The sequence below is a fragment of the Aspergillus steynii genome (assembly GCF_002849105.1).
Source record: "Aspergillus steynii IBT 23096 chromosome Unknown P170scaffold_5, whole genome shotgun sequence".
Classification (NCBI taxonomy): Eukaryota; Fungi; Ascomycota; class Eurotiomycetes; order Eurotiales; family Aspergillaceae; genus Aspergillus; species Aspergillus steynii.
This window is the reverse complement of record NW_020194402.1, coordinates 1,523,412-1,550,921: the sequence shown is the minus strand read 5'-3', so window position 1 is coordinate 1,550,921 and position 27,510 is coordinate 1,523,412. Positions and strand designations below refer to the sequence as shown.

Genomic DNA, 27,510 nt, shown 5'->3' with positions numbered 1-27,510 from the left:
TAGTTACACGCATCAAATGTACATCCGAGTACGGACTACGGACTACGGATCCTGTGTATTGGGCGATGATGAATCGATACTTGGCCCGCCCCTTCCCAACCCCAGAGAAGGATTCAATCTGATGCTCCCTGGGAACCGAGCGACAGGGCTTGGTCAGGGACTACTACGACCTCAATGACGGGACTGAAAGGATGGACCGATGGAATGAACGGGTCTATCCCCTCCCCATCCAGACATCGTGGTGGTGGTTGGTGATACGTGAAATGGGACAAATGGACCATCGTCAAACAAGGGACGGAGGACAGAATTCTGCGTTAGCCGCGGTCCACGCGGCAAAAATCCGTGCGACTCGCTGCACGGAAAACAGTGTAGATAGCTTTAGTTGATCCCGAAACAACGAAGGCTAGTCTTTTTTGTGCGGCCGAGACTACGATCTAAGAGAGGCTGCTCTTGTTTTATTTTATTTTTTTCTTTCGTACCCTCTTTCTCTGGCCCATCCTTGCTTGTTCTAAAACCAGCCGGTCTCCAGTTTTTCCCGGAGTGGGAACAATCAACAGGGATCCTCTGGAATTTTGAAACCATCGGATGGGGTTGTTTGTTTGTGTTTTTTTTTCTTTTGATATGCCATGTGTAAATTCTAAATAAGCTAAGGTTTTGGACCAGGGATGATAGCTACCGATAGCTACCTGTTTCCTGCCCGTTTCTCATGTATGTCATATCATCCGATATTACTTCGGGGAAGGCGTACGTACCTCTCTCCTCTCGGGCTTCCCGGTTAGGCGCCTTAGCGAAGGGGTCCTAGAGCCAGGAAGGAATGGAGAAGATTCGCGAAAACACGCAATTCTCCCACGGCGATTTGGGGAGAATATTCCTTGGACCCCAAACTCTGAGGACATCGCGAGACACCAGCCAGAAAAGACCGGGCGAGTCCCAACGACCGACACCAGCCAAGCCGCCCCGAGCGACCGCCATCGCTTCTCCACGTGTGTCCACGTGGAACCGCATGGATCTCGGCTAGGGAAGGAAGGAAAGAAGGGAGAAAAAAAGAAGGCACTTGGAAGAGTCATGGAATACGCTGGACCGGATTTTTTTTTTTTTTCTTATTTTTTCTTTCTTTCTCTCTCACCACCAATTCCATGTCTTCCTTTGGAGACTCCATAGCAATACGATCCGTATTTCACTCAGCCACACGGCAAAGGATCATGGCCTCGTCCCACTTTCGGTCGGTGTTTTCTTGTCTTTTTCTTTTTCCCTTTCTCTCGTTTGGCCGTGTCTTTGTGTGGGAATTTACTCCGTATCTGATTTCGCGCTCTTTTTCTTATGATTGTTATTATTATTTTATGGTACGGAGTGGTCATAGTCGGGTGGCCAAAATGTTGAGGAAATGAGGTAATTCCATGGCTGGCTCGATCGATCAGATCGCGAATTGAATTTCACCTCATATGCAAGACAGCTTATAGTCTCGAAGCCGACGGAGGAACTAGCAGAAACTTTACGCCATGTGGTGAGTTGATGTATCATCCCAAAGTTTGACGAGCTGGATGGCCTGAGGCTCCAGTCACAGTCGCCGATCTGCATCTGGGAAATGCTTGATTTGATTTGCTTGGTCCGAATCAGGACAAACACAGGCAAAGCCGAATATTCCCTCGTACACCCATCGGACGCCCTCTCGCCCGCGGAAGGTACAAGCGGGACGGGGGGGTCAAACGACGTCAAGGTAATGATTTACCACGTGGCCCGGGAAGCGTTGCTCCCAGTCACATCATGATTTTCCCGTTGAAATAAAACGGTCTGAGGGTACAGGGATATCGTCAATGGATTGGATCAACCAAGAAATGAGGGTATCGCCAGGGACCCAAACCTTCGCAGCAACATGCCTTGCCTGGGTGGAAAGATGGGTCATTGGGTTGGGGGTGGAGCCCTCCATGGACTTTGCTGGCCTGGTCACTGGTGTTCGCAACTGGCGAGGCGCCGGAGAGGGGCAAGAGAAGACCGGGCGGTCCATTACGGCACTAAAGATGCCGCTAGCGTTACCACTAGCCCCGTTCAAGCAAGAGCCTTACCGTAAAGGTTCGTGACGAGGCAAGCTGACTGGTCGATGGCTGGTTGGGGGGGTTTCCCGGCAATGAGTCAATGACCGGTGATCTTTACTGGATACGGTGGGGTCCTGAGTTTTTGGGTTATCCCCAAAGCAGAAGGTGATTCTGTAACGCGAAGGGCTTGGCAGTGGCCTCAGTTCCTTTGGGATTGGGATTTGAATTTTATTTTTTTTTTGCCTTTCGGACTCGCCGTGAGGAAGAGCCAAAAGCTGTTTGTGTCCCTCCGAGAGCCACGTTTTATGTTGTCTTCAACAGCGGTTCCAGACGACCGGGACCCGATAGCGTTTTATGTTCAACCTACTAAAATAAATCAAGGGAGGCGGTGCGGTTTCCTATCGGTTTTAGAACCTTCCCCCCCGGGACTTGCCCATCGCCCAAATCTGGTCTTGTCGTCATATGATAAGAGACACCGTGTGGGAAACTCTAAGAGGCCCCCGAATTAGGAAAAGCGATAGGTGAGAATGCATAAGATGAGTGGCTGATAGCCCAATGATTTTCCAAATCAGAATCCCTCTTCTGCAGCAGCCAATTTAGTGTGAATAACAATCCTTGGCTCTTCCCCCTCTCTGACTCCGTACAGTCTCGTCTCTCGCTCGACGCCGGATGTCTTCATTCCCCCTAAATATTCCCTATTATTCCTCCCCTTGCCTTATACCCGTCCCCTCTTTTTCACGGTGTCATCAATAATCACTGGTCCGAGCCCATCCCCAACTCCGTTTCAACTGTCAAGGGGGATTTGGAATCTCACTGCTTCGTTCCGGTTCCATTGGTCCCCTCTCGATCGCGAGTCGATCAAAATCACATCAACCATCATGAACGAATAACAAAGCACAGGGGATTTGAAATAAAATAAATAAACAATAAAAAAAAGAGCGAGACAGAGAAAGAGAGGGCTGGGCGATCTGGCCGAAACTCAGTCCCCAGGCGTAGATTCCGCTGATCATCCGACGCTTGTAGTGTTGGAAACAGTCCCACTTTTTGCTGAAAGTTGGAAGTTGGAACGGAACATCCAGTGTCGGCGTAATAACTGCCCGTATTATCCCCGAGACCTGCCTATACCGCCCTGGTACAGTCAGAATACCCAGGACTCCGTAGCCGCTCAGGGGTATCCTTGTTTGCGGGCTGGGTTGGAAACTCGGGTGGAGGTGAAAGAAAGGGCCGAGCAAACTCCTTTGGATAGGATACGATGAGATGAGATGACATTAGATATTATTAAGCACAGCGCGAAAGTACCGTACCTCAGAAGCGCCGATGGTGGCCACTACTGCGTGTAGGTCATGTTTAATACGGAGTACCGACACTGCTTTTTATTCCCATACGCCTTGGGATCAGTTAAGAGTACCTTACTGCGGAGGCAACTCTACCGTAAGGCACTATCCATTAGCCCGACCCTACCAGGCCACCACCTGGTCGAAGGACGGAGACGGAGTGCCTGGTCACAAGTGGTAGAACCGTCCCGTACCATACCAGACTCAGACATCCCACCCTAGTCGGACTCTGCAGGGAAGGCATTTTCTGATCGCCCCAAAGGACGATCCGTCTTTGCCCATGGCCCACGTTGTCTGGTGCATGAAACCGTCCGCGTGCGCAGTGGGTCAAGAATGACAGGCCGAATTTCTTCACACCCCTGGAGACCCTCTCAGCGCTCACTTTTCAACCCTCTCTGTCTCTCACTCACCTTTTTTTTTTTTTTTTTTTTTTTTTTTTTTTTTTTTTTTTTATCTTCCCGCCTTGCTCTCCTCTGCTCCAGTGCTCTCTCTTCTGTGTCTTCTCGTTCCCCCTTCCACCTCCCATTCTGACTGCTGGTACTCCGCTTAATCCTCCTGACAACCAGCATCAGCAATTGCCCGTAAGACTAGGAAAGCTACGGAGTAGGCAGGTAGTGGTAGTTGTTACTCGGTGGTACTAAATTTACTTTGATCAACTCCTTGAAAAAAATCCCCGCCCTTTTTTTTTTTCTTTTTCTCCCCCCCCCTTCTTTCTGGTTGAGTTTATTTGATTATTTGATTATTTGATTATTATTTTATTCCATTTTTATTTTTTATTTTATTTTATTTTATTCCATTTTCTTTTTTCTTTTTTTTTTTTTTTTTTTAAAAAAAAAGAATTACAATTTCCCTTATCCATAACACCCACATCCTCCACATTTACCCTTCCTTTTTTATTTTTTATTTTATTTTATTTTTTAAACCCTCTTCCCATTTCTTCCCTTTTTTTCCTTTTTCCCTTTTTTTTTTTTTTTTTTATTTTACATACAAACTTACATACTTACAAACCCCCTCTTGCTCTCCCACTCTCTGGTTCGCACTATTCAATGCCAACCATATCCTCTACTCCCATCGACCAAGGATCTCCTCCCTCTTCTCATCCTCACCATCCCAATTATCACCATCGATCCCCCCTTCCTCAAACAACCTCTGCATCTGCACCGGCCTCTAACCCCCCGGTCGACTCTCGTCACCCTATTCCCGCAACCCCCGCCGTTGTCGCTCCCTCGCCCGCTCATCCAGCCAGTATAAGCGCCGCTCCTTCATTCACCCCAAGCACTTCCGGTTTCACTGGATCTGTAATAGGCTCGATTTCCCGCCGCAATCGTCGCTCTTTTGCTGCTCTAGCTCGAGAAAAGACCTCCAGCGCCATCGCAAATCTTTCGTCAATCGGAGGCACCACCGCTTATCCCCTTCGCTCGTCAGCCTCCTCCGGCAGCCTGTCCAAGCATTCGCGCAAGCCTTCCCAGGTCAGCATCAGCGAAGCCGCAGGAATCTCTCCCTTGACACCGCCACTCTCCGACGGTAGCGCTGGTAGCGAGCAATCCAGCCCGGCTCCAATTGAACCCTTGACGAACCCTTTTGCCGCTGCCGAACATTTGGAAAAGCGTCGCCAGACTCTCCAGCACGTTCCCTCTTCAGTGCCACAGCTGTCGCAAGCCGGGCCTGCTGTACCCCCGTCCAAAATGCATCAAACCTCTTCGAGGCTGTTGCGTATGACCGAAGATGACCGCCCTTTCACGAAGGTAAGTCCATCGCACAAACTTTGTTGAACACCAAACTTTCCTCCTTCCGAACGACCGAACGGACTCGTTTTTTAATTAACCCCTTGGTCGCTTGTGTAGGATTTCATGGATCTCTTTTCGACCCTGATGGTCAGCTTGAAGTTGGATTCGCATCGCGTACGATTTACGAAATATGACCACTCATTCACGTCGGAAGAGGCCATCAACAATCTTGGATCTCTTAAATTCTCCCAGTCTAACCGGATGCCGGACCCCAAGGACCCCTCTCGGATCGTTACCACTACCACGACTACCACTTTCTCCATGGCCAAGGAAATGGCACGCTCGGTGTGCCAACGTTTTGTGGACGCTCGTTTCATTGAGTCCGTAGACGGAAAGGCAGCCCATATTTTCCCATTGAAGGGTGCCCTGTATCAGCTCACGCCGAAAGGTATCAACATCCTGCAAAGGTTTTGCCAGAGAAATGGAATTACCGCCCGCCATGTGATCGATGTGCTGGAATCGCCCCGGAATACCATGCAACTGGTCAATCTGGAGCGTGATTCTGATACGGATAAATTGTCGCACGATCGGGCCACGATTGAAGTGATTTTCCGCCGGTTCGCCGGCCAGGACGGGCCTAATGTCAAGAGCAGCATTTCCACCTCGGATTCCGACTCGCTAAGTGATTACTCCAACGGAATGGTTGGCGTCAAAATGGCCAAGGAGCGCAAGGTCAACGATAAGATCGTTCTGAACACATTCACCGGAAAGGGCGCCGTTGACTGGTTGATGGATTGCTCGACTACGATAGAGCGCCGCGAAACCGTTCTTATCGCAGAACTCTTCGTCAAGTATGGACTGATCACAATGCTTCAGGAGGACCGCATGGTTCCGCTACCGGACAACTCGATCGTCGGTTTCCAGCCCTCGAAAAACTCGATCTATGGAATCACGGATCACGGACAGCGTGTTTGTGGCTGGATCGCACGGGACAAGGCTCGCGATACCACGACATACGATAACCGGGGTATCCCGAGAGATTCGAACAACGCTCGATTGAACCACATCCTTCGGGACCCTGCTCTGCGACTGCTCTTCCGAGAATTCCTGCGCTTCTCGCTGTGCGAAGAAAACCTATCGTTCTACCTGGACGTTTCCGAATTCACCGCCGCCTACCACAAGGCCGAGAAGGTTGGCACGTTTAAGAAGCCCGACGCTGTTCGCGAAACGCTTGCTGCTGCTTATGGTAAGTCTTGAATCGCTGTCCTTCTGCTCTTTGCCTCCGCAGCAGATGCTAATGATTGTGACGATAGGTCTCTACAACGCTTTCTTGGCTCCTGGATCGCCTTGCGAACTCAACATCGACCATGCTCTGCGCAACAGTTTGGCCAGCCGAATGACCAAGGCAGTTGGCGACGACGAATCCATGTTCAAGAGTCTTCAGGAGGTGGTGCATCTCTTCGAGATGGCGCAAACATCCGTTTTCAAGCTCATGTCAAGTGTGAGTCAATTCCACTCTGGTTTGCCTTTTGTCTCCATTCTAACCTCCCACAGGACTCCGTGCCGAAGTTCCTGCGTGATCCCAAGTATGCCGTGGTTCTCCAAGAACATGAAGTCGACTTGATTGGTGCCACGAGATCTTATTCACCCACGCCCGCCCCGGTTCCAGAGCGCTCGATGAGCCGCTCGGCACGATCGTGACGTTAGCCCGGCCGGGTGTATTTCCGGGGAATTTCCCAACCGTACAACCGTCGCCCCGATCCCATAATTCTGGTTCTATCTATCTTCCCGGATTTGGGTGACGTGGACTATGCTCCTGGTGTGACAATCACACGGATGGGGGTCTCGCTGGACTTGACATTGCACAACTACCCGCGACGAACTGGCCAGCCTGAATCCTCCCAGTGTTACTCCGATCCCGACAGTCCTTCCGAGAGCGTATCGGCAACGGCGCGACCGAGAAAAGTGCCGACGTGGCTCTGATACGACGACTCGGTGTTTATCCCATTTTCATGATCGCCAGTCACGTTTGCCACGAACGCCGTCCCCGGAGTCGCATGGCAAGCCGGCGGCTTGTTATCCCTATTTTTCTTTTGTAATCAAGGTTATCATGACAGACGAAAGGTGTTACGATCTATGGATCATGCGATAGAGATGGCCCATACTTGAGGATTTTATTCCCCCCTTTTTCTTTTTTTATCTTTATTTCTTTTGTGAATCTTCCGACGCAATCGGCGAGAGAAGGCTGAATCACGCAAATTTGCCAGCATTAGAGAGGCGTTTTATTTCCCTTATCTCGTTTCCCCCTGATTCTTTTTTGCATACGTGCATGATTTCAAAGACTCCTTTTCTGTTCTTCTTTTTTTGGTTTCTGACCTCCATGCATTTTTTGTCTCCCACGCTTCAAGAGTTCATGTACATGCTGTCATACGCCACTGCATTGAGCAATTTTCTTCCCTTCCAACCTTTCTACTATTTCCTTTTATATAATCGATTGCTTCCATCGCATTCTGAGGATTTTCAGCGAATGATTCATTCGTCCAGTGCCCTTTCTTGATTTTTGTTTCATTTTGATTTATAATTTCCTTTGTCCTTGATACACATTCTCTGTCGTCGGACTGCAATCAGTCCGACACAGACAGCCAGACAAACAACAAAGATTATAAATAAACCCATCAAATATCCAAGGACGATCTCCTAAATCCCGCGCCGATAGCCTTCATCGGAATTGATTTCTCTAGTAATCTTAGCTAAGACTTCGCCTCCTTCCCATGCACGCATGGCATGATGTCAGATCGTCGTATATGTACAGGAACAAGTACATACATGGGATTATAGGATGGATGACAGGCATGATTCGAACGACGCCTGTAATTGGATCGATCGCGATTCCTCACAATGACAGACCAGAAACAAACACATGGCGTCCACGTTGCTTGGCACGAGGCTATGCCATGTCATCTGCACGGCACAAAGTACGTGCTTGCGTAAGTCGTATGATGAGGTATCCCATAAGTACATGTACATGTACATGTACATGCCTGTGCATGCTCGTCGGCGTATCTTGTCGAGGCCAATTTGGCCGGTCGGGAGGTGGTTGGTATTTCTTTTCTTTTCTTTTTTCTTTTCTTTTTTTGTTATTGGATTTAACTGGTTGGGGTTTAACTATCTATACTATATGCGATCTATAGTATACTGTCTTGGATAGATCGAATCGATAAATGCAGATCCGATGCCCAATCCCCATCTATCCCGATCGAACCCTCCCTCCGTCCTGCCAGCATCCCCTCAAACAATGCCACATCCAGCTCCAACCGCCCAGAATGGCCGTGACGCCCGTGAACAGAATCAGCGCGCCATACTCACTCGTATATCCGACCGCGCCGCCGTGCCCGCTGCCCGCGACGACAGAGCCCTTCTTGATGAGTGCGGAGCTCAGCGGCCCACTGATCACGTTTCCGATGCCCCTGCCGCCGGCGAGCAGGCCGAAGACCAGGCCGGTTTCTAGGGAGGGACTCTCCCGCTTCATTTGGGTCAGGATGCCGGACCAGGTGGAGCTGAAGCCGCCGGCGAAGAACCCGTAGGTGATAGAGAAGAGGGTGAGGAGGGCGAGGCCGGTCTGGGGGTAGGAGGACGGGGAGGAAGGGGAGATGCAGAGACCCCAGAAGAGAAGGACGGAGAGCGCAGAGCCGACGGATGATAGGAGCATGATGTTGGTGACGGCGAAGCGGTCGCAGAGTGTGCCTAGGACGATTCCTCCTGCGACGGAGGTTGCGTTGAACAGCGCGATCAGGAGAGTACCGGTGGTGTCGGAGAGCCCGGCGGTGGTGGTCGAGTAGGTTGGGAGGTAGGTTGTTGGGAGGAAGTATCCGAATCCCTGGATGATGTTTCCCAGTTGGAGCATCCAGAAGGTTACTAGCTTCAGGAAAGCGAGGTCGAGTGGCCGCGCGGCTGTCGACGAGGCAGGAAGAATGCGTGGCTTGACGAATGGCAAGGATGCCAGGGTGGTGAGAAGCTGGGAAGCAGTCAGTACCTATACGATTCCTTCCTTCAAAAAGACAATCTCCATTGTAGAAGATATTGGGACACAGGCTCACCGTCACAACCGTCCATGCTTGTAATGTAGTCCTCGCCCCGAACCGTTCGAGACAAGCCCTAGCTATGAATGGCAGCGCCACACCACAGACGCTCTTAGCTGCCCACATGATGCCATACGCCAGGCCCTTTCTCCGAATGAACCATTGGTCCAGGTACAAGGTCGATGGGCTAAAGATCAGCCCGTTGCCTACGGCAGCGACAACGCCCTGAGTCACAATTAAATGCCACACGGTCACCGAGAATGACGAGGCCAGGGACCCGCTGACACTCAGCAGGAGACCGACTGAGGCGCAATGCTTTTGGAGATGGGGGTATCGTGTGAGCAGGGTGAATGAGATGGGTGAGAGAAGGTATAGAACGCCCTGTCCGGCTCAGTATTTACTGCTGAATATCTGTGCTGGGAAGGACAGTCAGGCTTAGTACCGTCGATGTGGTTCCTACTATCGCGAGGTCACCTTTACTTCCTTGGAGAATGTTGTGCGAGGAGAAATATTCCTGGAAGATACCGAATACGAGGGAGAATCCTAAGCATGGACAGTCGGCATGATGCCTACGTTATCTCTTGAGATGAGAAGCTCACCCCAGACTGGCAATTGAATTATACAGCAGGATATCAACATTAGCCATGCCGACTTGCCCTGGTCTGCCGGGGCCAAAGGCATCTGTTCGAGTTCGGGGGATTCGACAGGGCCATGGAGGGACCGAGTACGGATATCAGACAATTCATGGGAAGTCATGAGGGATGGATTTGAGGGAATACGTAGTCCAAAGTCGAGAAGGGGTCGATGAATGTCTCTGGGAAAGAGAGGCGAACGCGAAGGCATCGGACTTACCCCGCAGGATGTCACGAGATGTCTCCAACGAGGAGGAGGTCACGTTTTCTACTCGCCTCTCGTCCTTCCTGCCATCTCTAAACTTGATCCATTCCTTCGATTTGTCAAGACCTTCATCTCGAAGCAAAAAAGCTCGTGAACATACAATCCTCAGAGCTGCTCGCTTCCCAGGAGGGCAGACATGCCATTAACCACGCTCCTCTCTCCGCAGAGCATCCGAGCCAGATAACGCTTCAGTTGCAGAACATCCGAATGGAACCATGGAGTCCGAACCACCTACATCGAGAAGGCCAATAAATGCGCAATGACACCATACTCACCCCAAATCCAAGCATAAATGCATATACACCTACCCTCCAATTCGGAATCACCGTCCGTCTACCCGGAGCGTCACCGAGCCAAATCACTACCAACAAGAAGAGGGAAAAAGCAGAAGACATCGACACAACACATGTCCATGCATATGCATCAACGGAACAAAGCATATCCACCCGAATACGGCTACCAGCCCCCGTAGAAGCCGTGTGCTTCTTCCCGATTAGGCTCGGACCAAGTGCCGTTCCTCCTGCAACTCGGAAAGCCAACATCAATGCCGAAGCCATTAATCTATTCCTGTATACTGTCGCCCTTCGTGACCCGCCAGCCTCGCGTTAGTTACTTTGACGGCGTCCAGTCAGAGGGAATGGTTATGGGATGTGGTAAATGGGCTCCCGCGGGAAGGCTGACGCCATGTTTGGGTGCAGGCCTGGGCGGTTTCATCGCGGCGTCAAGGCCAGGGGCCGGATGAATGAATATTGTTGTGAGCGGGGTTATAGAGGAAGATTGGGGGTTGATCCGGAGCGCATTTGAATGGTGAATCAGGCGTTATATGGTCCAAGAGGCCAGGTATAAAGATGGGCATGTTCCCATCGAGGCCAGTTTTCTTTGCTTTGTTCAGCAAATCTCTCTCTCCTAGATCAATCAGTGGTCAATCCTAGGAAAGAACAACCTACTTGCTCTTTCTTTTGCCTGATCAGTCAATCACCATGGATGTCAAACGACCTTCTACAGCTTTCCTGATCCTCCTGCTAGCGGCCTCTCGTGTCGCCGGCCACGGCCATGTCACCAACATCGTCATCAACGGCGTCTCCTACGAGGGCTGGGACATCAACTCCTTCCCATACATGGACGACCCCCCCGTCGTGGTGGCCTGGGGCACCCCCAACACGAACAACGGCTTCATCTCGCCGGACGGCTACACAAGCTCAGACGTCATCTGCCACGTGAACGCCACCAACGCCAAAGGCCACGCCGAGGTCGCGGCCGGGGACCGCATCCACCTGCAGTGGACCGACTGGCCCGAGACGCACCACGGGCCGGTGCTGGACTACCTGGCGGACTGCGGCTCGTCCTGCGAGACGGTGGACAAGGCGAGCCTGGAGTTCTTCAAGATCTCGGAGGTCGGGCTGGTGGACGACTCGTCGGTGCCGGGCGTCTGGGGCGACGACCTGCTCATCGAGAACAGCAATTCCTGGCTCGTCGAGATCCCCGAGGGCATCGCGCCAGGGAACTACGTGCTGCGGCACGAGCTGATTGCGCTGCATAGCGCGGGCACGGAGAACGAGGCGCAGAACTACATGCAGTGCTTCAATCTCCAGATCACGGGCAGTGGGTCGGCGACCCCGGACGGAGTGGCCGCGACGGAGTTTTATACCCCCACGGACCCCGGCATTCTGGTCAATATCTATGACACGCTCGACTACGAGATCCCCGGTCCCTCTCTGATTGCCGGTGCGACTCCCATTCTCGATCAGACGACTTCTGCCATTACGGCCACGGGCACGGCGACCGCAGGGGTGTAAAAGGAACGTTGCGGGAAATAGGGGAGGCCAAGGGCGAGAGCTGTTTGTGGAGGTACTTAGTCAGTTACTTGTTAGTACTCCTTACTCAAGTGTCAATCGTGACATCCAGAAAGCTCTTTGGTGAAATACTGGTACACATGGACTCTTACAAGACAATAACACAAGACCTTGAAGATGAAAAATTTCGTCATCAATTGATCGACTCGGTTCCATAGAAAGGGCCGTGAAAGTCCCTGGCAACGGCAAGGAGACGTCGTCAGTAACAACTAAGTTGCAAGAATAATGTAATGCGAAAAGACGAAAAAAAGGGTAGTAAAGACAAATCGTGAAGCAGATGCTGCACATAAATCACCGATAGAAAGGCCCATCTCAAGCCAGATCCTTTACCCATACACATCCCAGAGTATATCCGTAACCCGCTTTCCTTTCCACACGCCTGGTACGCCTTTTGCAACCCAAGAGAAAATAGAAAACAAGGGAAGAAAGAAAAGGAACAAAGTGAATCCGTATCCACGACAAACGCCATCCCCCATCGTTTACACACTTGGTATTGAAAAAAAGGAAGGCACAAAAGAAGATGAAAAGAAGAAAAGAAAAGAAAATAACAGAAAGAAGAGAAGAGGGGTAGAATCGTGTCACAAAGGATAAAAAACGAACAGAGAGAGGTAGGAGAATCGTCAGATAAATCTCCCAACAGGGAAATTCAGGAAAAGCCATCCATCATGTAAGAGGTGAAAGCTGCGACGGGAGTGTCGACTCGGAGACATCTTTCATGGCGACATCCGGAGAACTAGCGTCAGGTTTTGCTGGGCCTCCTTCCGTCATCATCTTGTCCTCGGAACGTGAATTATCCGCAAGGGTCGTTGCCCCATCGTGATGCGCCGGGGGCTGACTAGGGGGCGACTTGGGCGGGGGCATCGCTGTTACCGGAGTCGGAGGCTTCTCCGAGCTTGGCGTTGCTAAAGTCCCTCTTCGGATCAAGTAATCGCCTAGGCTGAGCTTCTTCTTCGCGGGACTGGGTGCCGTGACACCAGAACCAGGAGCGGTTGCGTTGTGCGCAGGGGGGTCTAAGGTAGGCGGGGATGAGAGGACGGACGGCGCGACGGAGCTTGGACTCGTGGCGGATGGTACGGACGGCGCGGTTGCAGAGGAAAGAGCCCTCTGGGCATCGGGTTGGCCACCGACTCTGCTTCCAGGCAATCGAGCATTGTGAGCTGCTGTTGATGGCCACGGTGGCGGCAACAGGGGTTTGACGGAGCTGCGGACTGATGACGGCGAAGACTCAAGATCGCGGGCTTGTTGCTGTGCTGGAGACAGTCCCAATGGCGAGCCCACGTCTTTCATCTCCACGTCTTCCTTCTCACCGGACACGCTGGGTGTCGTGGCAGTGAAAGGTGGCCCATGGGGACTTGACGACGGGGAGGCAAGATGTGGATTGTGATTCCGCTGAGAGGGGGACACGGGAGATTGCTGACCGATTTGGTCCAGCCGTACACGATCCGAATAGCACCGTTTCAGCAGTCGCTGGGTGAGCGAAACGAAATTGGGCCGTCGAGGGGAGGGCAGAGGAGATAGAGATTGTCCATCGCTAATGTCTGGCTCGGTTTGGATGGCCGAGTCCACATACGGCTGACGACCACGGGGCGACGGCACGGTGGGATTGCTTGGTCCGGAAGCCTTCCGTGGCGATCCGTGGCGTGCCATGGGCGGCAGCCCGGTTGAGATGGTCAGCGGAGGAGAATGTGATTGCCGGTCGTCGACCCCTGGGAATCCGAAATAATGGGGCTGACCCGAAGCGCTTCCGACCGTCGGCGTCGCCTGCGTAGTTGGGCCGCTGGCACGTTTCTTCCTTTTCTGCGATGTTTGCTGGTCATGCTCCAATTGCTGGAACTTCTTCTCCGCCGCAGCGATCTTCCGCCTCTCGCGCGCAGACAGCCCGTTATCCCCAAAACCACTCCCTTCGGTGGGCGTCTGCAGAGTCGGCGTCAGATCGCGACTCCGGGTTTGTCCTCGCGCAGAGCCTGATGCCGAGCGGCTGTCGGCCGGATCATCTTCATCCACGTTCTTTGTGGTCTCACTACCAGCACGACTATTCGTGGCCGGTGGAGAGATGTTGGACTTGCTTTTCGTCTTCTTGCGTCTGGCAGCGGCGGCTTGTTTGGCGTTGGGATCCAATGCTTTGGGGTACCGTCGGCGATCCACGCTGGACAACAGGCAGGGAATCGAGGGGCTACAGGCGCAACCGCCGAAGTGAGCGAGCACATTACTAATGCAGATGGCGGCTAGATCTTGTGCATTGTCATTGGATTCCTGCTTGACAACCCCGTTGGTGGACTCGAAGAGTTGAGGGTCCAGATACCACATGGCGGTGATCTCCGAATCGGCAGCAATATCCTCCTTGGCGACAAAGCAGAAGTGATACTCTACCTCATTGGTGATATAAGTCTTCATCGTTACGTTAGGCCGACAGGAGCGCCGAACGTAACGAAGAATGCTTCCCTCGTGTCGACTGTCAATGTAAATAGGGAGTTGAGGATGGAAGAAGACGAACGGCTCCGGGTGTCGAAGTTCTTGCCAGCGATTGCTTGGGTCCAGGCAATAATCCCGCAGTAGTCCGATCTTTCCAGTGATCTCTCCAACAATCTCGTCCTTGGACACGCGATTTTCCGTCTTGAGAATCTTCCAGGTGGGGTGTTTGCCATCAACCTCGACAAGGGGGTCTGAAATGGATTCGGTGGACAGCGACGGCCATCGAGACCGATCGATGTCAGCCCCGGACCAGGTGAAGATATCTTGCGCCGACCGGCCGTTCGCGACACGAGCAAGCGCCGAGGGCTCCGTCACCCACGACGCCAAGTCGGCAGCGAGGGGTAGGTTGACGAAGAGATTACTGTCCATGTTGGCATGTCCCTGGTCACGTTCATACAAATGAAGGAACTCATTCGAGTATAGGGGAATTGAAGGGCCTGAGGGTTTGGTTGGGCTCATCGAGGTGGCAGAGCGCTTTCGGTCTGGCTGGAGGGAGGGAAGGCCAGACATGGAGCTGACGGAGCCCGAGGCGCGATGGTTGGTTTTGGCCTTCTTCGTGGGGTGATGGTCTCGGGCGCCAGACTCAGATCGGTGATGAAAACCGTTCACCTGGTCGCCGTGCTCCTTGGGCTTCTTCTTCTGAGTCTTTGCGCCGGAACGTTTGGCTTTGCGGTCACCGCCATCACTCTGCTCTCTGAGACGTCGTTGCCGTTCCGTAGCGCGCCGGCCGTCCAACGAACGGGGTTCACAATCCGCGCAGTTGTGGACCTCTGGCACGGCCTGAGCGTGGTAGTAGCACTCGATATGCTGCCAGGTCTCGCATCCCTCGCAGAAGACCGTATTCCCATCGTCATCCTCAAAAGAGCAGATGCATTTGATGGTATACGGCTCCTCCTCATCGGGAGCGGCGGAGTCGGAAACAGCGCCGTTCACGACCGGCGAGTTCAGAGGGACGGTGACCGGATAAGGCTCCGTGGTTGGTTGCGTGGTGGCGACTGGGAGGGTATCTGTCATAATCTGACAGAATACCCCCTCTCAGGCAAAACACGAAGGGAAAGCGCGCGGCTGTGATGATTCTGACTGCCTCGGACGAACGGCTTACGGGTAACCCGTCAAAGCCCAGCACGCATGTCACTTTGTCACTTCAGACAGTAATCTTCCGTTGGTAGCAACGATTGACCCCCACACCAAAACAGCAGCCACGCGGCTAGTATGTGAATAATTCGCCGGAGGAAGCGCTCGAGCGTGAATAGTCAGGGTCTTGCAGTTGTGACGAAAAGACCAAGAGTCTTGGGGTGAATGCAGTCAACCACACCGGGGACCTTTGACCACGGAAATCGTCGACAGGATCGAAGCGTATCGTTTCTGAAGGAGTCTGAATCGGATACGAGGGCGTGAGAAAGGCGGACAAGGATCGAGACGTTAATCGAGTCGTCGACCTCTGTGGCGCGTGCGACCGTGGGAGGGTAGGAAGGTGTCGAGAATCGGCAGCTGATGAACGCAAAGAGGCGGACGGGCCACGAATCGCATGGAGGAGAGGTCAAACAAGCGAAGAGGCGACGGCAATGATCAGTAAGAGCTCTGATTGCACGTCGACGAGAGCAACGTGGTTAGAGAAGACGGGATGGAATGAAGGATGAAGACAAAGGGGGAACGAATGGGAGGGAGAAGAAGAGAGAGAGAAGACTCGAGGAGAAAGTGTGGGAGTAAGAGAGGAGGAGCCGAGAGGAGGATAGCTCGGGAAGGGACGAGATCTGTAGATCAGGAAAGAAGGGAACAAAGGTCGAGAGCAAGCGAAAAAAGAGGGAGGGAGAGAGGGCGAGCGAGAGGGCGAAGGAGCGAGGAGGGAGGGAGAGCCGTGAGAGAGGCTAAAAGCCACGGATGGGCCATTCAAGCGGCGCTTCCAAGACCCAGAATGAAAGAGGAAAAGCGTCGAATTTTTTTCCCACCCGCTCTTGCTCCGGGGGAAGCAGAGACTTTGGTTGACTCCGCGATGGGTTTTGGGTTTGGGTTTGGGGGAAGGCAGGGCAAGCAGGGGAAAGTCGGGCTGGATGTGATTGCAAATTCCGGGTTAAAGATCATGTCCAAGGAAAGATTCCATTAAAAAAAAAATAAAATAAAAAAAAGGGCCAGGGAAAAGACGGGCACCGAACGGGGGCATGAGCAAAGCAATGACGAAGCCGAACGGATTGGAACTCGGAGGGGAGAGAGCATCGACCCGTTTCGAGGGAGCGCGAATGGGAGGGGGGCCTGAGAAGTCAGGCTGGCCGGCCGGTGCTGCCTGGGCACGGGGTTTCATGGGCCGCTTGTCCGTTTTCAGTAAGCGAGCAGGCCGCTAGTCCGCATGGGGCATTCTCAGCCCCAAGTCCTGTTCGGGTTTAGCGGGAAAGAACCGCCTTGGCGGCTGGGAAGCCATCGGATCCCCAGGAGCTGCGGTGTTGCTGTAAACAAGTGGAACGAGGGAGGGTGAGGGACCGTGAGGGGGAGAGACGACAGAGATATCCCTCACCATGACAACAATCGGTCGGAAGCGTGGTTGTTGGGGGACGGAAGGGAAAAGAAAAGAAAAGAAAAAGTAACCATGGTCTGGCCACCGACATGGTCATGGATGTCTTCCCCGGAGACTAGTCCGTTAGGTAGTAGTAGTCCCTGTCAGGTGTAATCCACACTCTCCCAGCGGAGAGAAAATTTTTCAAAGAGAAGAGAAGGGGAGACGGTGAGGAGGGCAGAAGAAGTAGAAAAGGTTAGTGCCGTTGGCCGGGGTTAGTCATGGAGAGCAAATTCACAGATGAGCAAAAAGGAAGGTCAGGTCAGGCCCAACCCTGCGGCTGATGGATGAGTCGTGACATGCTTCTTATAGCAAAGCCACACGGAGGGGGGGCGACAAACGCTGGGCCCCGTCCGGTCATGAAACCATAATGACCAGGAGAATAGATCAGAACGGACGAGGTTCCAACCGATGACAACGGTCCGAATCGACTATCGGCAGCGATGTCTGGCACTCGTCAATGAGGAAGCAAGGAGGGCAAGGTCTCTCGGGGGGTACCGATGCCCAGGGTCCTCGCGATGTACATGACAACGCAGGCGACGGGAGGAAGCCCAGGAGAGAACCAGAAGGGGGACGAGTGAGAAATCCGGAGAGAAGAGATGCAGGAGTGAAAAAGAAAGATGGGGTCAAGGGCGAGCGATAGATGGGATCCATTTCCGATCCCCATAGTGGGTTGATGCGTCGGGCGACGTTTAGAGGAAGAGGGGAGAAAACGGGGCGAGGAAAGTCATCTGAACCAAATTGGGTGGTGGTAGATAACTAGTAGTATGATCTTCCCGAGACACCGTTCGGAAAAAAAAGAGGAACTAGTCGACCGATCGAGAGCTGGCGACGAGAGAGGGGGAGAACGAAGAAAATCAAAGCCAAATCCAAGCCGACGAAAGTAGGACGGGGGCCTAATTAAAGGAAGGGCCTATTTGTTAGTAGGGAGTTACTAGTCGGCGATGGTCCAACCCAAAGCGGTTGACGATGGCGACAATAATATTAATACTACTCCGTACATTACATCCTTATATTGACCCTGCCCATACTAGTCATGTCCTTAGGGATTTTAGGGGACTTTAGGGGCGGCGGTGGCGAATATGAGACGCCCGTGGCTGCCTGGATGCCTGGGCCCGGCCTGAGGCAAGGCGGCCTGCACGCCCCCGACGCCCGCGTTGGATCCTAATCCTACCTATACTACCTACAGCCTGCCTGACTTTCCCGGTCTTTCCTCGTTGCAACCAAATACGTGTTTGTTTGTCTCGTTCGTCGACACAATGGATTGGTTCACAGGTCTATATACACGTGGTTGGTCCCCCCCACCCCTTGCGGACGACCCTCGTCTCGCCCGTACGCCTTCAATCCATCCCAAGGTCGTGTCCAGACGCTCCGGCTCACAGAGAGGGTATGCTGGGATGTGGGATTTCGGTCGGGTTTCGACAATGCTCCATAGTCACGGTTTCGCTGGCGGCAACCTGTGCCATGGAAGTCTTCGCATAGTGTCCAATATAGAGCAGAAGGAATGTGATCGTCCCCAAATACACGGCCACGGGGTACCGGATCGACAGCCGCGCCGGGATCACGGTCATGAGGATGTTAGCAAGGGACAGCGAAGCGCAGACCAGCATGGCAAAGTACGTGCCGTACGGCTGGACGAAGGTCCGGTGAACGCATACGAACCCCTGTGTCTTGGTCGCTCGTCGAAAACGCAGGTAAATTATACACAAGCACAGCCAGGAGATGTAGCCCGAAGTCGTGATGAAATACATCAGGAAGTTGAAGACGGCACATACGGATAATCTCAGGGACAGGAAGGCGAAGCTCGCGAATAAAGCGGATGCCATCACCGACGCGTACGGGACTCCCCAGCCGTTGCGCTCCTTGAAGAGCGCCGGCGCATGTCCCGCTTCGGCCAACGAGCATAGAATACGCGAAGAAATGAACAGGAATGAGCGAGCGGATGCCACGGAGGAAAATAATATCAGTGTCGTGGCGACAACGGGGAGCGCGGGTATTTGAGCTCTTCGAATGCCCACAACGTACGGCGAAAGTCCGGCGCCAGCACCGTAATTCGTCAGCAGCGGCTCATCTGACGGGCTCATCACACCGACGGCCAATGCACTGAGGATATAGAGCACGCAAAGCTGGATATTATCGACTTTTGCCACTCTCAAGATGTTGGCACCGGTCTCCGTGTCTGCCTTTTCCGCTCTCCCCACAGTCAACTCGGGACTGAAGATGAACAAGATCGTGCTAAAAAGAACGCATTGCACCAGACCCAAGAATTGTCCCGTATGGCCCCCGGTAAGATAGCGGTTCACAGCACCAGGGTGACGCCAGTAATAGAAGCCCCGAATTGAGGTGTCGGGAACCCCTCGAGCCGCTAGGAAAATGGAAAGAAGGATCAGTCCAGTCGTCGTCACAAGCTTCACGGCCGTAAAGAAGGTCTCCGATCTTTTAAACACCCTTTCTGGCAGCATATTGAAGATGAAGATTATCGCCGTGACGATGCCAATTCGTACTGTCACATGGGCGCCGGGCTCCCACAAGGCCAGGTTGACCATCGCGTTGGTGATTTCAAAGGGGACCAACAAAGCCAGGGAGTACCAGCGAAGGTACCCAAGGGCGAAACCCAGATGAGCCGAACCATATCGATACGTGTGTGTGAACATCGTGCCATCACGGACAGGCATATGAGCTGCGAGTTCCGCAGCCGCAGTGGTCAGACAGTATACCAAGAGGGATATGAATACATAAGAACAAAGCAACGAGGCAGGACCTCCCACAGCCAGGGCTTGACCAGAACCGATGAACAAACCGGTTCCGAGAGTGGGACCGACCGCCATAATCGTAGAATAAGGATGGAGAGATTGGTGGTATCGAATAGGTCGTTGCGAGGTATGAGGTGCATGATGGTGAGGAACACCCTCGCCTAATTCCAGCCCAAGCAACGTGTCTGGCCGATTGCCATCAAGAAGAAGGGGCTATGTGTTGCAATTGCCTGTCCGAACAGCGCTGCGGAATGTGAGGCCCATTAGGAAGGAGCATAAGGGGGTGGCCACGTGAGTGTCCAACTGCCAATTCGATCATAAATTAAGTAAAGGTCAAGATAGCTAATCGATATACAAACGATTAGAAACTTCAACCCCGGGAGTGTATGGGTATCACTGTCTACTAAACATGACAATCACACGAAGAGGAATCCAATGCCGTTTCTGATGAAAACAACCACGTGTACAGCAACGCCAATAAAGGGTTTGAGCCCATCCTCCTCCTAGTTTGCCGAGTTGTTCAAAATGTCAAGAGATCTTATCATAATAAGGAGAAACTGAATATAGAGATGGAGGAGGGAGGGGGGAAAGCAACCAAATCAAGACGTGGCTACTCATTGATACGTCATGTCGGTTTCCGCATATTCAAGCCATTCACCAGATAGCGATTTCTTCCAGAATCTGACGATGCCGTCATCGCCAGATGAAATCAAACAGTCGCCTGTATATAGAGTAAGAGAGCTGTCCAAGAGGAAAGCGAGAGCCCAGTGGCGATAAGTGCTGTACTCACCGGCATATGAAAACCCCACTTGCCACACATCAAGATGCTTGCTGTCGAGACACGCAACTTCTTTGTACGAATGTTTGAACTGGTTGTCGTCGGTTGCTGCGCGACTCGATATCGACGCAGGTGTGCGGTTTGCAAGAGCGGAGCCAATTCCTGACTGCGTCGTTGCACGGGTCGATGTTTGATGGATGGGTTCGACATGGTCCCCATTGGAGTTCTGGGTCCCATGGTTGGATAATGTAGTATACACTTCGAAAATCCGAACGAATCCATCCTTGCACCCACTTGCAATGAGATCGTACCCTCGAACGGAGCCATTGGCCCAAGATATATCTCGAACCAGCCCTCCATGGCCGGACAATTCGATGGCATGATAGAAGCGACGATTTGCGTCGGTGCGATATATTTTGACGCTGTCCATGGCTGCCACCACCAGTGAAAGGCTTTTGCGATCCCAAGAAGGTAAGACGGAGTGCGTGATGTCTGTAGGATCCTGATGGAATTGGACCCTAAAGCTGGTTTCTTCGCCTCGCTCGGGTGCAGTACACACGCGAAATTGGTCTAGAGGCTGCCAGTCGGTAAGAGTGTCTGGAGTCACGGGTTCCATAACCATCAGGTAGCCATCTCGTGTGATCACAGCAAAGTACGACTCGAGATCAATGTTACGGAAGTCAATTGAGACAAACGGATGTCGCTGCGGCGCCGTCATCCGAAAGACCGCCCTGAAGCGGCGACCCGAATTGGGCGGCTGGGTGACATCTTCTTGCCAGATCTTGCATTTCATATCTTCGCCTACACTTCCGATATGCTGGCCAGTGAACGGCCCGTTCCACGTTGCCTTTGCAGGGGTCAGTCCTCCGTCGCCGCGGGCAGGGAACAGGGGATTGAGGGCAGGTGGTGCTGCTTACATCCCGGATCTCGGCATCATGAGCACGCCAGGTGTCGGTGAGCTGCCACTCGCCATCCTTTTGGTCCCAAACTTTCATGCGATGGTCCGAGGATGCCGTCACAATGCGATTGCCATAGAAGTTGAACTTGGTGACCGAAACCAAGTCACGATGGCCGGCGTCGAAATCGGCGAACCCAGACATCTCGGGCCGAGTCGGTGTCACCAACCCTAAACAAAGCCTGGCAAGCAGCCTCAGCCACCACAATGATGCATACAGACACGTCGGAAGGGAAGAGCTGCCGGGTGGTGACGACTCGCCATGTATGGAATGCCTCCCGTGCATGTGAAGGCGGCGAAGGCGAAACATTCAGCTGGGGTGGTTATGTAAGCACGTCGGGCCCGGGGTACACCGCCTTACATGGCGGTCGCCATGGTCCGGCAGAATCCGCCTGCTTTGCCTGGCGTTACATGCCACATTGCATTGCGCGCGTCCTCGGTGTCGCTCTGAAGAATCTGGACTCATTTCCGGACCAGATAAAAAAAAATAGACTCGGACTGGAGCCAGTGAGGCAGGCATGCTGGTCTTTGTCTGTCTATAATGAGCTTCACGAATTCAAGTTCTCTTTCCTTGCGGGAGAGTTGGCGCCTGTTGATCCTTGTGGGGGTCTGTCTTGGGATTATCTTCAATTCATTCCAAGGTGAAGGTGCCCCCTTGGTGGCATCAATTGCTTTCAGTGGAATAGCCTTTGCGGTCACATTCTGTCTGATCCGATGGCTTGGACCGGTGTTCATAAAGGCTGGTTTAAAAGGCAGGGACATGGCCAAACCGCGCAGACCTGAGATGTATGTTCCTTCATCCATGTAAATGAACTACATGATATGACGAGGCATGTTCTCACTGACACTCTGGAAATCAGACCCGAGACAATGGGAGCAGTATGCGCCATCGTCTATCTCCTAGGCCTCATTTTCTTTATTCCTTTTGCCTTCTACAAGGACATCGTGGCTGCTACTTCGGGTGGAGGTAATCGCGACGTTGTTCTAGAGGTCGACCATGTTGAAACGGGGCGGATGCTACACCGATTTCCTCATGGAAAAGTGAGTAACTATTAATCTTTTTTTCTTCATGAATGACCAATGTGTGGTTTACCCTCTCCTAAAACCGCGTTACTGACTTGGAAGTTCTAGCTTGCATCCTACCTTTCTGGGCTTCTTTCTCTCCAATGCATCGTCATATTGGGTATTGGCGATGACCTCCTTGACATCAGATGGAGACACAAAGTCCTCATACCAGCGTTCGGTGCCATTCCAATGCTCATTGTCTACTTCGTGGATTTCGGAGTCACTCATGTGGTGGTCCCAGTGCCATTGCAGCCCTATCTAGGATCATTTGTCGACCTTGGATGGCTCTATTATGTATACATGGCTGCAGTGTCCATCTTTTGTCCCAATGCGATTAACATGCTAGCCGGTATTAACGGCGTGGAGGTCGCCCAATCCCTCGTCATTGCAGTTCTACTCATTGCGAACGATTTACTGTACCTCGCGCCCATTACCCCGTTTCCACACCCAGCCACCGACTCGCACCTTTTCTCTCTCTATCTTCTCCTTCCATTTGTCGGTGTGTCGCTAGCATTGCTATTCCATAACTGGTACCCCTCCAAGGTCTTTGTTGGAGACACGTATTGCTATTTTGCTGGGATGGTGTTTGCCGTTGTCAGCATTCTGGGACACTTCAGCAAGACACTCCTGCTTCTCTTCATTCCGCAGATCTTCAACTTTTTATATTCGACGCCACAGCTCTTCAAGCTGATTCCCTGTCCCCGACACAGACTGCCTCGATTCAATGGCATCAGTGGCCTGCTGGACGCCTCCGTGACCGAATGGACCGTCCCACCTTCGCCTCTCGTTGCGACTGCCTTGGATCTTCTGCACAGCCTACGGCTGGTACGCGTCACGAAGAACGAGAAGGGCCAGATCGTGGAGTCAACAAACCTAACCATCCTGAATCTATGGTTAGTCTGGTGGGGACCGATGAAGGAAGACCGACTGGCCCTGAGCATGGTCGTTGTTCAATTTGTTTGTGGACTCTTTGGACTTTTTGTGCGACATCGCCTCGCGTTGCTGGTCTTCCGCGAGGACAATCGAGCATTTCGATATGCGGTATAGAATCAACCGATTGGTTTGAAACCTGTTTGTTGCGTGGAGCATGGGTCGGGTTATGCATACTAGTACTTTTAGATTAGAATGGGGTCGCATTGGCATTGGCATTATCTATACTCAGCAGCCTTTACCCGTATCTTCCAATCAAGTGTTTTGCAAATGTAGGCCCCGGCGTGTAGGCATGACGACACATGCAGCATGATGACATGTGGGGAGTGCTAAGCCATCCTGATCCATAGTTTATCTCGTTTATCTGCACGCTGCTGACGGACGACCCCGGACCGGCCTCGGGAGCTTATGGGGTGATCGGCAGCTATAAGCCATTGAGCCCTATCTCCGGGTGCTTACATCCAAAGTCTCCTATTCTTTACTCTCAGTCCATGGATTCTGATGTCACTGGCGCTGATCACTGGCTTGGCTGAGTTCATGGAAATCAACATGCCTCTTTATCACGTTGCTGCCTGCGGGCGACTAGAGTCGCGATTCCAGGATTTGCAGGCTGGCAAAATGTATTTAGGGTAGACCTGAATGCTACCTGCCTATCATGCTATGACTGCAAAGTTATTTATCTTTCTATCATTGAATCTCTAAGCTTTTCATCTCGAAACCAAGTACAAGATGGCTCTCAACGCCACGATGCGAGGAGTCGTCTACGATGGCAACCCTTTTCATGTATCTGTCGTCGACTTGCCTCGTCCGAATATTATCAATCACAGTGATGCAGTGGTTCGTATTACCACCTCGGCCATTTGTGGCTCGGATTTGCACATGTACCATGGAGTTCAAGGGGGAACTCCGCCCTGGGGAATGGGCCATGAGGCTATTGGATACATTTCTGAGATCGGGAACGCGGTATCATCGCTCGCAGTTGGCGATTACGTCGTCATTCCTGATAATGTGGGTTCGGGCCACTTGGAGATGGCGCCAGAAAGGCTTCAGTCTTATGGAGGGGGTTCAGGTCTGGATGGTCTGCAAGGTAATGGCGACATAGATCAGCTCTCCCGTGGCGTATTTCCAGCTAGCTAATGAGCGAGTTTCTCTATAGCGGAATATGCTCGTGTTCCCTTCGCTGATGACAGTCTGATCCCGGTGCCTTTGACTCACAATTCGACCAATTCTTCCATCGAGCGAGACTACCTGACAGTTTCTGATATCTTCGCCACCGGATGGAGTGCTGTGGATTACTCCGGCTTTGAACCCGGCGACACGGTAGCCGTGTTTGGGGCCGGTCCAGTCGGTTTGCTTGCTGCATATTCTGCTCTCCTTCGCGGTGCGTCGCGCGTCTACTCAGTCGACCACGTTCCCATGCGATTAGAGCGAGCCGCCTCGATCGGAGCCATTCCGATCAACTTCAACGAGTCGGACCCGGTGCAACAGATCCTGGAACACGAGCCATTGGGCGTCACACGGGCATTGGACTGCGTGGGCATGGAAGCGGTCAACGCCCAAGGGGATATCCAGGAGGATATCGTCCTGCAAAACATGGTCGGCGTGGCAGCTCAAAATGGCGGTCTTGGGCAGATCGGCGTGTACATGGCTCAGAGCAGCTCTGCCGGGGCACCTTTGGGAGACACTATCGCGCAAAACATCACATTCCCGGTAACCGAGTTTTTTGGCAAGCATCTTCGGTACGAAGCGGGCGTGGTCGATCCCAAGATTTTGGCGCCACATCTGGTGGAGTTGATTGCGGCGGGCCGGGCCCATCCCAGTTTTATTTCCACTGCAAGTATTCGTCTGGACGAGGCACCGAGGTATTACGAGCGGTTCGATCGACATGAGGAGATCAAGGTGTATATTCATTTTCCATAGTTAGATTGTAGCCGCTGATTATGTTGGCTATCGTGATGAAGTCATGGGGTGGAAACAGAGGAACAGGGGATGGCATATCGTATGGCTTTGTTTGTGTTCTCTAGAATAAGAGTTTTGGAAGGACTGATCCAACTATTCCGTAGACTATGCAGATTAGTCGCTTCGTACATTGATGCTGAGTGCTAGCAGCCAGGTCTTTGCTCGTAGATCAGGTTTTCCAACGGAACCGTTATTCAGTAAGGGTGTTGCCTCTTGAAGGTAGCCCGGGTCAAGTGCAGGGTTCTTGTTTTCCAGAAACTTAGCTGTTATGAGGGATATTTTGGGTGGTTGCAGGAGGTGAAGGAGCAATAGGAATCTGCAGCGATGGAACCGGATCGAAAGGCGCGGTCAGTCCCGCTTAACTCCGGGGTCTGAACTCCACTGCAGCTCCACCGACTCCTTCCTGGTCCTCCCGTCAGAGTGCCTGGAAAGACGCAATCCCCTATTTCCGATGTCATCAAGGTCCAACCTAATTCCATGCCCATTCTTCAACCATGGAGACTGCGGAACCACCAAGATGTGCCATCCCTCACTGGTCAATGGGTTCCCACTGTGAAGTCAGCCGTTTGGCCCTGCTCGGAGATATGGCTTGGTTGATGATATCTGGGGTTTGTAAGTAGTGGCTAATTCCAATGAAACGGCGTATATAAAGCCAGCGACCCCAAGTCTCGAAGGTGTCTTAAGTCTTTCAACTTCATCTCTACAACGCTCTACAACCTTAATTAGTACAGGACTTCCAACAGCTTGGGAAAAAAACACTTTTTGTTACAACCTCTTTGCATCATCGCCATCATGTCGAGTCTTTTCACTCCTGCGCCCGAGCCAGCCACAGAGCTCGGTCGCTACCGCATCCTTTCCTCCTCTGCGGGTCTCCGTGTGTCGCCTCTTCAGTTGGGTGCCATGTCCATTGGAGATGCCTGGGCCGAGATCATGGGCTCCATGGACAAGGAAGCCTCCTTCAAACTCCTCGATGCCTTCGTGGAGGCCGGCGGAAACTTTATCGACAGTGCCAACAACTATCAAAACGAGCAATCCGAGGCCTGGCTGGGAGAATGGATGACGTCCCGGAAGAACCGCGACCAAATGGTGATTGCAACCAAGTTTACCACCGACTACAAGAGCTACGCCCTCGGCAAGGGCCGCGCTCCCAACCACTGCGGTAACCACCGTCGCAGTTTGCACATGAGTGTGCGCGACTCTTTGCGGAAGCTGCAAACCGACTGGATCGATATCCTCTACCTTCACTGGTGGGATCACACAACCTCTATCGAAGAGATCATGGACAGTCTTCACATGTTGGTGGAGCAAGGAAAAGTCCTCTACCTGGGAATCTCCGATTCCCCCGCGTGGGTTGTGAGCGCGGCCAACACCTACGCTAGAGACCACGGCAAGACGCCTTTCAGCATCTACCAGGGACGCTGGAATGTGATGCTGCGTGATTTCGAGAGAGAAATCATCCCCATGGCGCGACACTTCGGCATGGCTTTGGCTCCTTGGGATGTCCTCGGAAGCGGCAAGTTCCAGACCAAGAAGGCCATCGAGGAGCGGAAGCAGAAGGGCGAAGGCCTGCGAAGCATGATGGGTAATGGTCAGCAGACCGAAGATGAAATCAGAATGAGTGAAGCGTTGGCGAAGGTGGCCTCCGAGCATGGTATTGAATCCGTGACAGCCATCGCGCTGGCCTATGTCATGGCCAAGGCGCCTAACGTGTTCCCTTTGGTCGGTGGCAGAAAGATCGAGCACCTCAAGGATAACATCCAGGCGCTGAAGATCAAGTTGACACCGGAGCAAGTCGAATATCTCGAGAGCGTCCGACCTTTCGAGGTGGGCTTCCCGAACAACTTCATTGGACCCGACCCTAAGGTAACAGGCCACGCGACTGGATTGTTGGCGTCGAATGCGCCCTTTGCCTTTTGAGTGTTGAGGGAGAGTGAGAGGCTGAAAGTCCATCGGTCGCGCAAAGAAACCCTCTTGTTCCACTCATATTCCACATTTTGTACATAATTGAGCCCACTTGAGTATCCAGTGACTAGTGTTAAATTACGTCATATAATGCCTTTCTTCCCTCATCTTCTACCGTATTCGTATGGGGAAACCTCCATTTCACCGAATCCTGCGTCCATTCCC

General features: G+C 52.5%; 10 protein-coding genes across 10 annotated transcripts; 6 read left to right on the top strand and 4 right to left on the bottom strand.

Moving 5' to 3' along the window:
- Positions 1-4,413: 4,413 nt before the first annotated feature.
- On the top strand, positions 4,414-6,795 carry flbA (developmental regulator FlbA; the record flags this gene model as incomplete). The annotated part of the gene is made up of 4 exons (XM_024850918.1): positions 4,414-5,112; positions 5,212-6,340; positions 6,408-6,595; positions 6,649-6,795. 4 exons carry the CDS (start codon positions 4,414-4,416, stop codon positions 6,793-6,795), a joined length of 2,163 nt encoding a protein of 720 aa, XP_024703273.1.
- Positions 6,796-7,758: 963 nt separating this feature from the next.
- On the top strand, positions 7,759-8,371 carry P170DRAFT_201710 (uncharacterized protein). The gene has a single exon (XM_024842764.1). It carries the CDS (start codon positions 7,866-7,868, stop codon positions 8,283-8,285), a length of 420 nt encoding a protein of 139 aa, XP_024703272.1. The 5' UTR covers positions 7,759-7,865; the 3' UTR covers positions 8,286-8,371.
- On the bottom strand, positions 8,342-9,854 carry P170DRAFT_447794 (putative MFS monocarboxylate transporter; the record flags this gene model as incomplete). Its single annotated transcript, XM_024850917.1, has 4 exons — positions 8,342-9,109; positions 9,192-9,554; positions 9,616-9,716; positions 9,773-9,854. 4 exons carry the CDS (start codon positions 9,852-9,854, stop codon positions 8,342-8,344), a joined length of 1,314 nt encoding a protein of 437 aa, XP_024703271.1.
- A 261-nt stretch (positions 9,855-10,115) lies between these two features.
- Positions 10,116-10,839, bottom strand: P170DRAFT_201713 (uncharacterized protein). The gene has a single exon (XM_024842765.1). It carries the CDS (start codon positions 10,625-10,627, stop codon positions 10,259-10,261), a length of 369 nt encoding a protein of 122 aa, XP_024703270.1. The 5' UTR covers positions 10,628-10,839; the 3' UTR covers positions 10,116-10,258.
- P170DRAFT_201714 (lytic polysaccharide monooxygenase auxiliary activity family 9 protein) lies at positions 10,840-12,046 on the top strand. The gene is made up of 2 exons (XM_024842766.1): positions 10,840-11,936; positions 12,041-12,046. Exon 1 carries the CDS (start codon positions 11,051-11,053, stop codon positions 11,864-11,866), a length of 816 nt encoding a protein of 271 aa, XP_024703269.1. The 5' UTR covers positions 10,840-11,050; the 3' UTR covers positions 11,867-11,936; positions 12,041-12,046.
- A 540-nt stretch (positions 12,047-12,586) lies between these two features.
- On the bottom strand, positions 12,587-19,771 carry P170DRAFT_360243 (putative PHD finger and SET domain protein; the record flags this gene model as incomplete). The annotated part of the gene is made up of 3 exons (XM_024844403.1): positions 12,587-15,390; positions 16,145-16,295; positions 18,401-19,771. The coding sequence occupies 3 exons, from the start codon at positions 19,769-19,771 to the stop codon at positions 12,587-12,589; spliced, it is 4,326 nt and encodes a 1,441-aa protein (XP_024703268.1).
- Positions 19,772-20,310: 539 nt separating this feature from the next.
- P170DRAFT_447790 (putative nuclear pore protein (SEH1)) lies at positions 20,311-21,574 on the bottom strand (the record flags this gene model as incomplete). Its single annotated transcript, XM_024850916.1, has 3 exons — positions 20,311-20,417; positions 20,487-21,321; positions 21,392-21,574. The coding sequence occupies 3 exons, from the start codon at positions 21,572-21,574 to the stop codon at positions 20,311-20,313; spliced, it is 1,125 nt and encodes a 374-aa protein (XP_024703267.1).
- Positions 21,575-21,890: 316 nt separating this feature from the next.
- P170DRAFT_410400 (UDP-N-acetylglucosamine--dolichyl-phosphate N-acetylglucosaminephosphotransferase) lies at positions 21,891-23,635 on the top strand. The gene is made up of 3 exons (XM_024846847.1): positions 21,891-22,215; positions 22,290-22,470; positions 22,561-23,635. The coding sequence occupies exons 1-3, from the start codon at positions 21,971-21,973 to the stop codon at positions 23,539-23,541; spliced, it is 1,407 nt and encodes a 468-aa protein (XP_024703266.1). The 5' UTR covers positions 21,891-21,970; the 3' UTR covers positions 23,542-23,635.
- Positions 23,636-23,925: 290 nt separating this feature from the next.
- P170DRAFT_437664 (glutathione-independent formaldehyde dehydrogenase) lies at positions 23,926-25,467 on the top strand. Its single transcript, XM_024849420.1, has 2 exons — positions 23,926-24,511; positions 24,581-25,467. The coding sequence occupies exons 1-2, from the start codon at positions 24,154-24,156 to the stop codon at positions 25,342-25,344; spliced, it is 1,122 nt and encodes a 373-aa protein (XP_024703265.1). The 5' UTR covers positions 23,926-24,153; the 3' UTR covers positions 25,345-25,467.
- Positions 25,468-25,848: 381 nt separating this feature from the next.
- Positions 25,849-27,388, top strand: P170DRAFT_437663 (aldo/keto reductase). Its single transcript, XM_024849419.1, has one exon. It carries the CDS (start codon positions 26,176-26,178, stop codon positions 27,298-27,300), a length of 1,125 nt encoding a protein of 374 aa, XP_024703264.1. The 5' UTR covers positions 25,849-26,175; the 3' UTR covers positions 27,301-27,388.
- Positions 27,389-27,510: the final 122 nt, after the last annotated feature.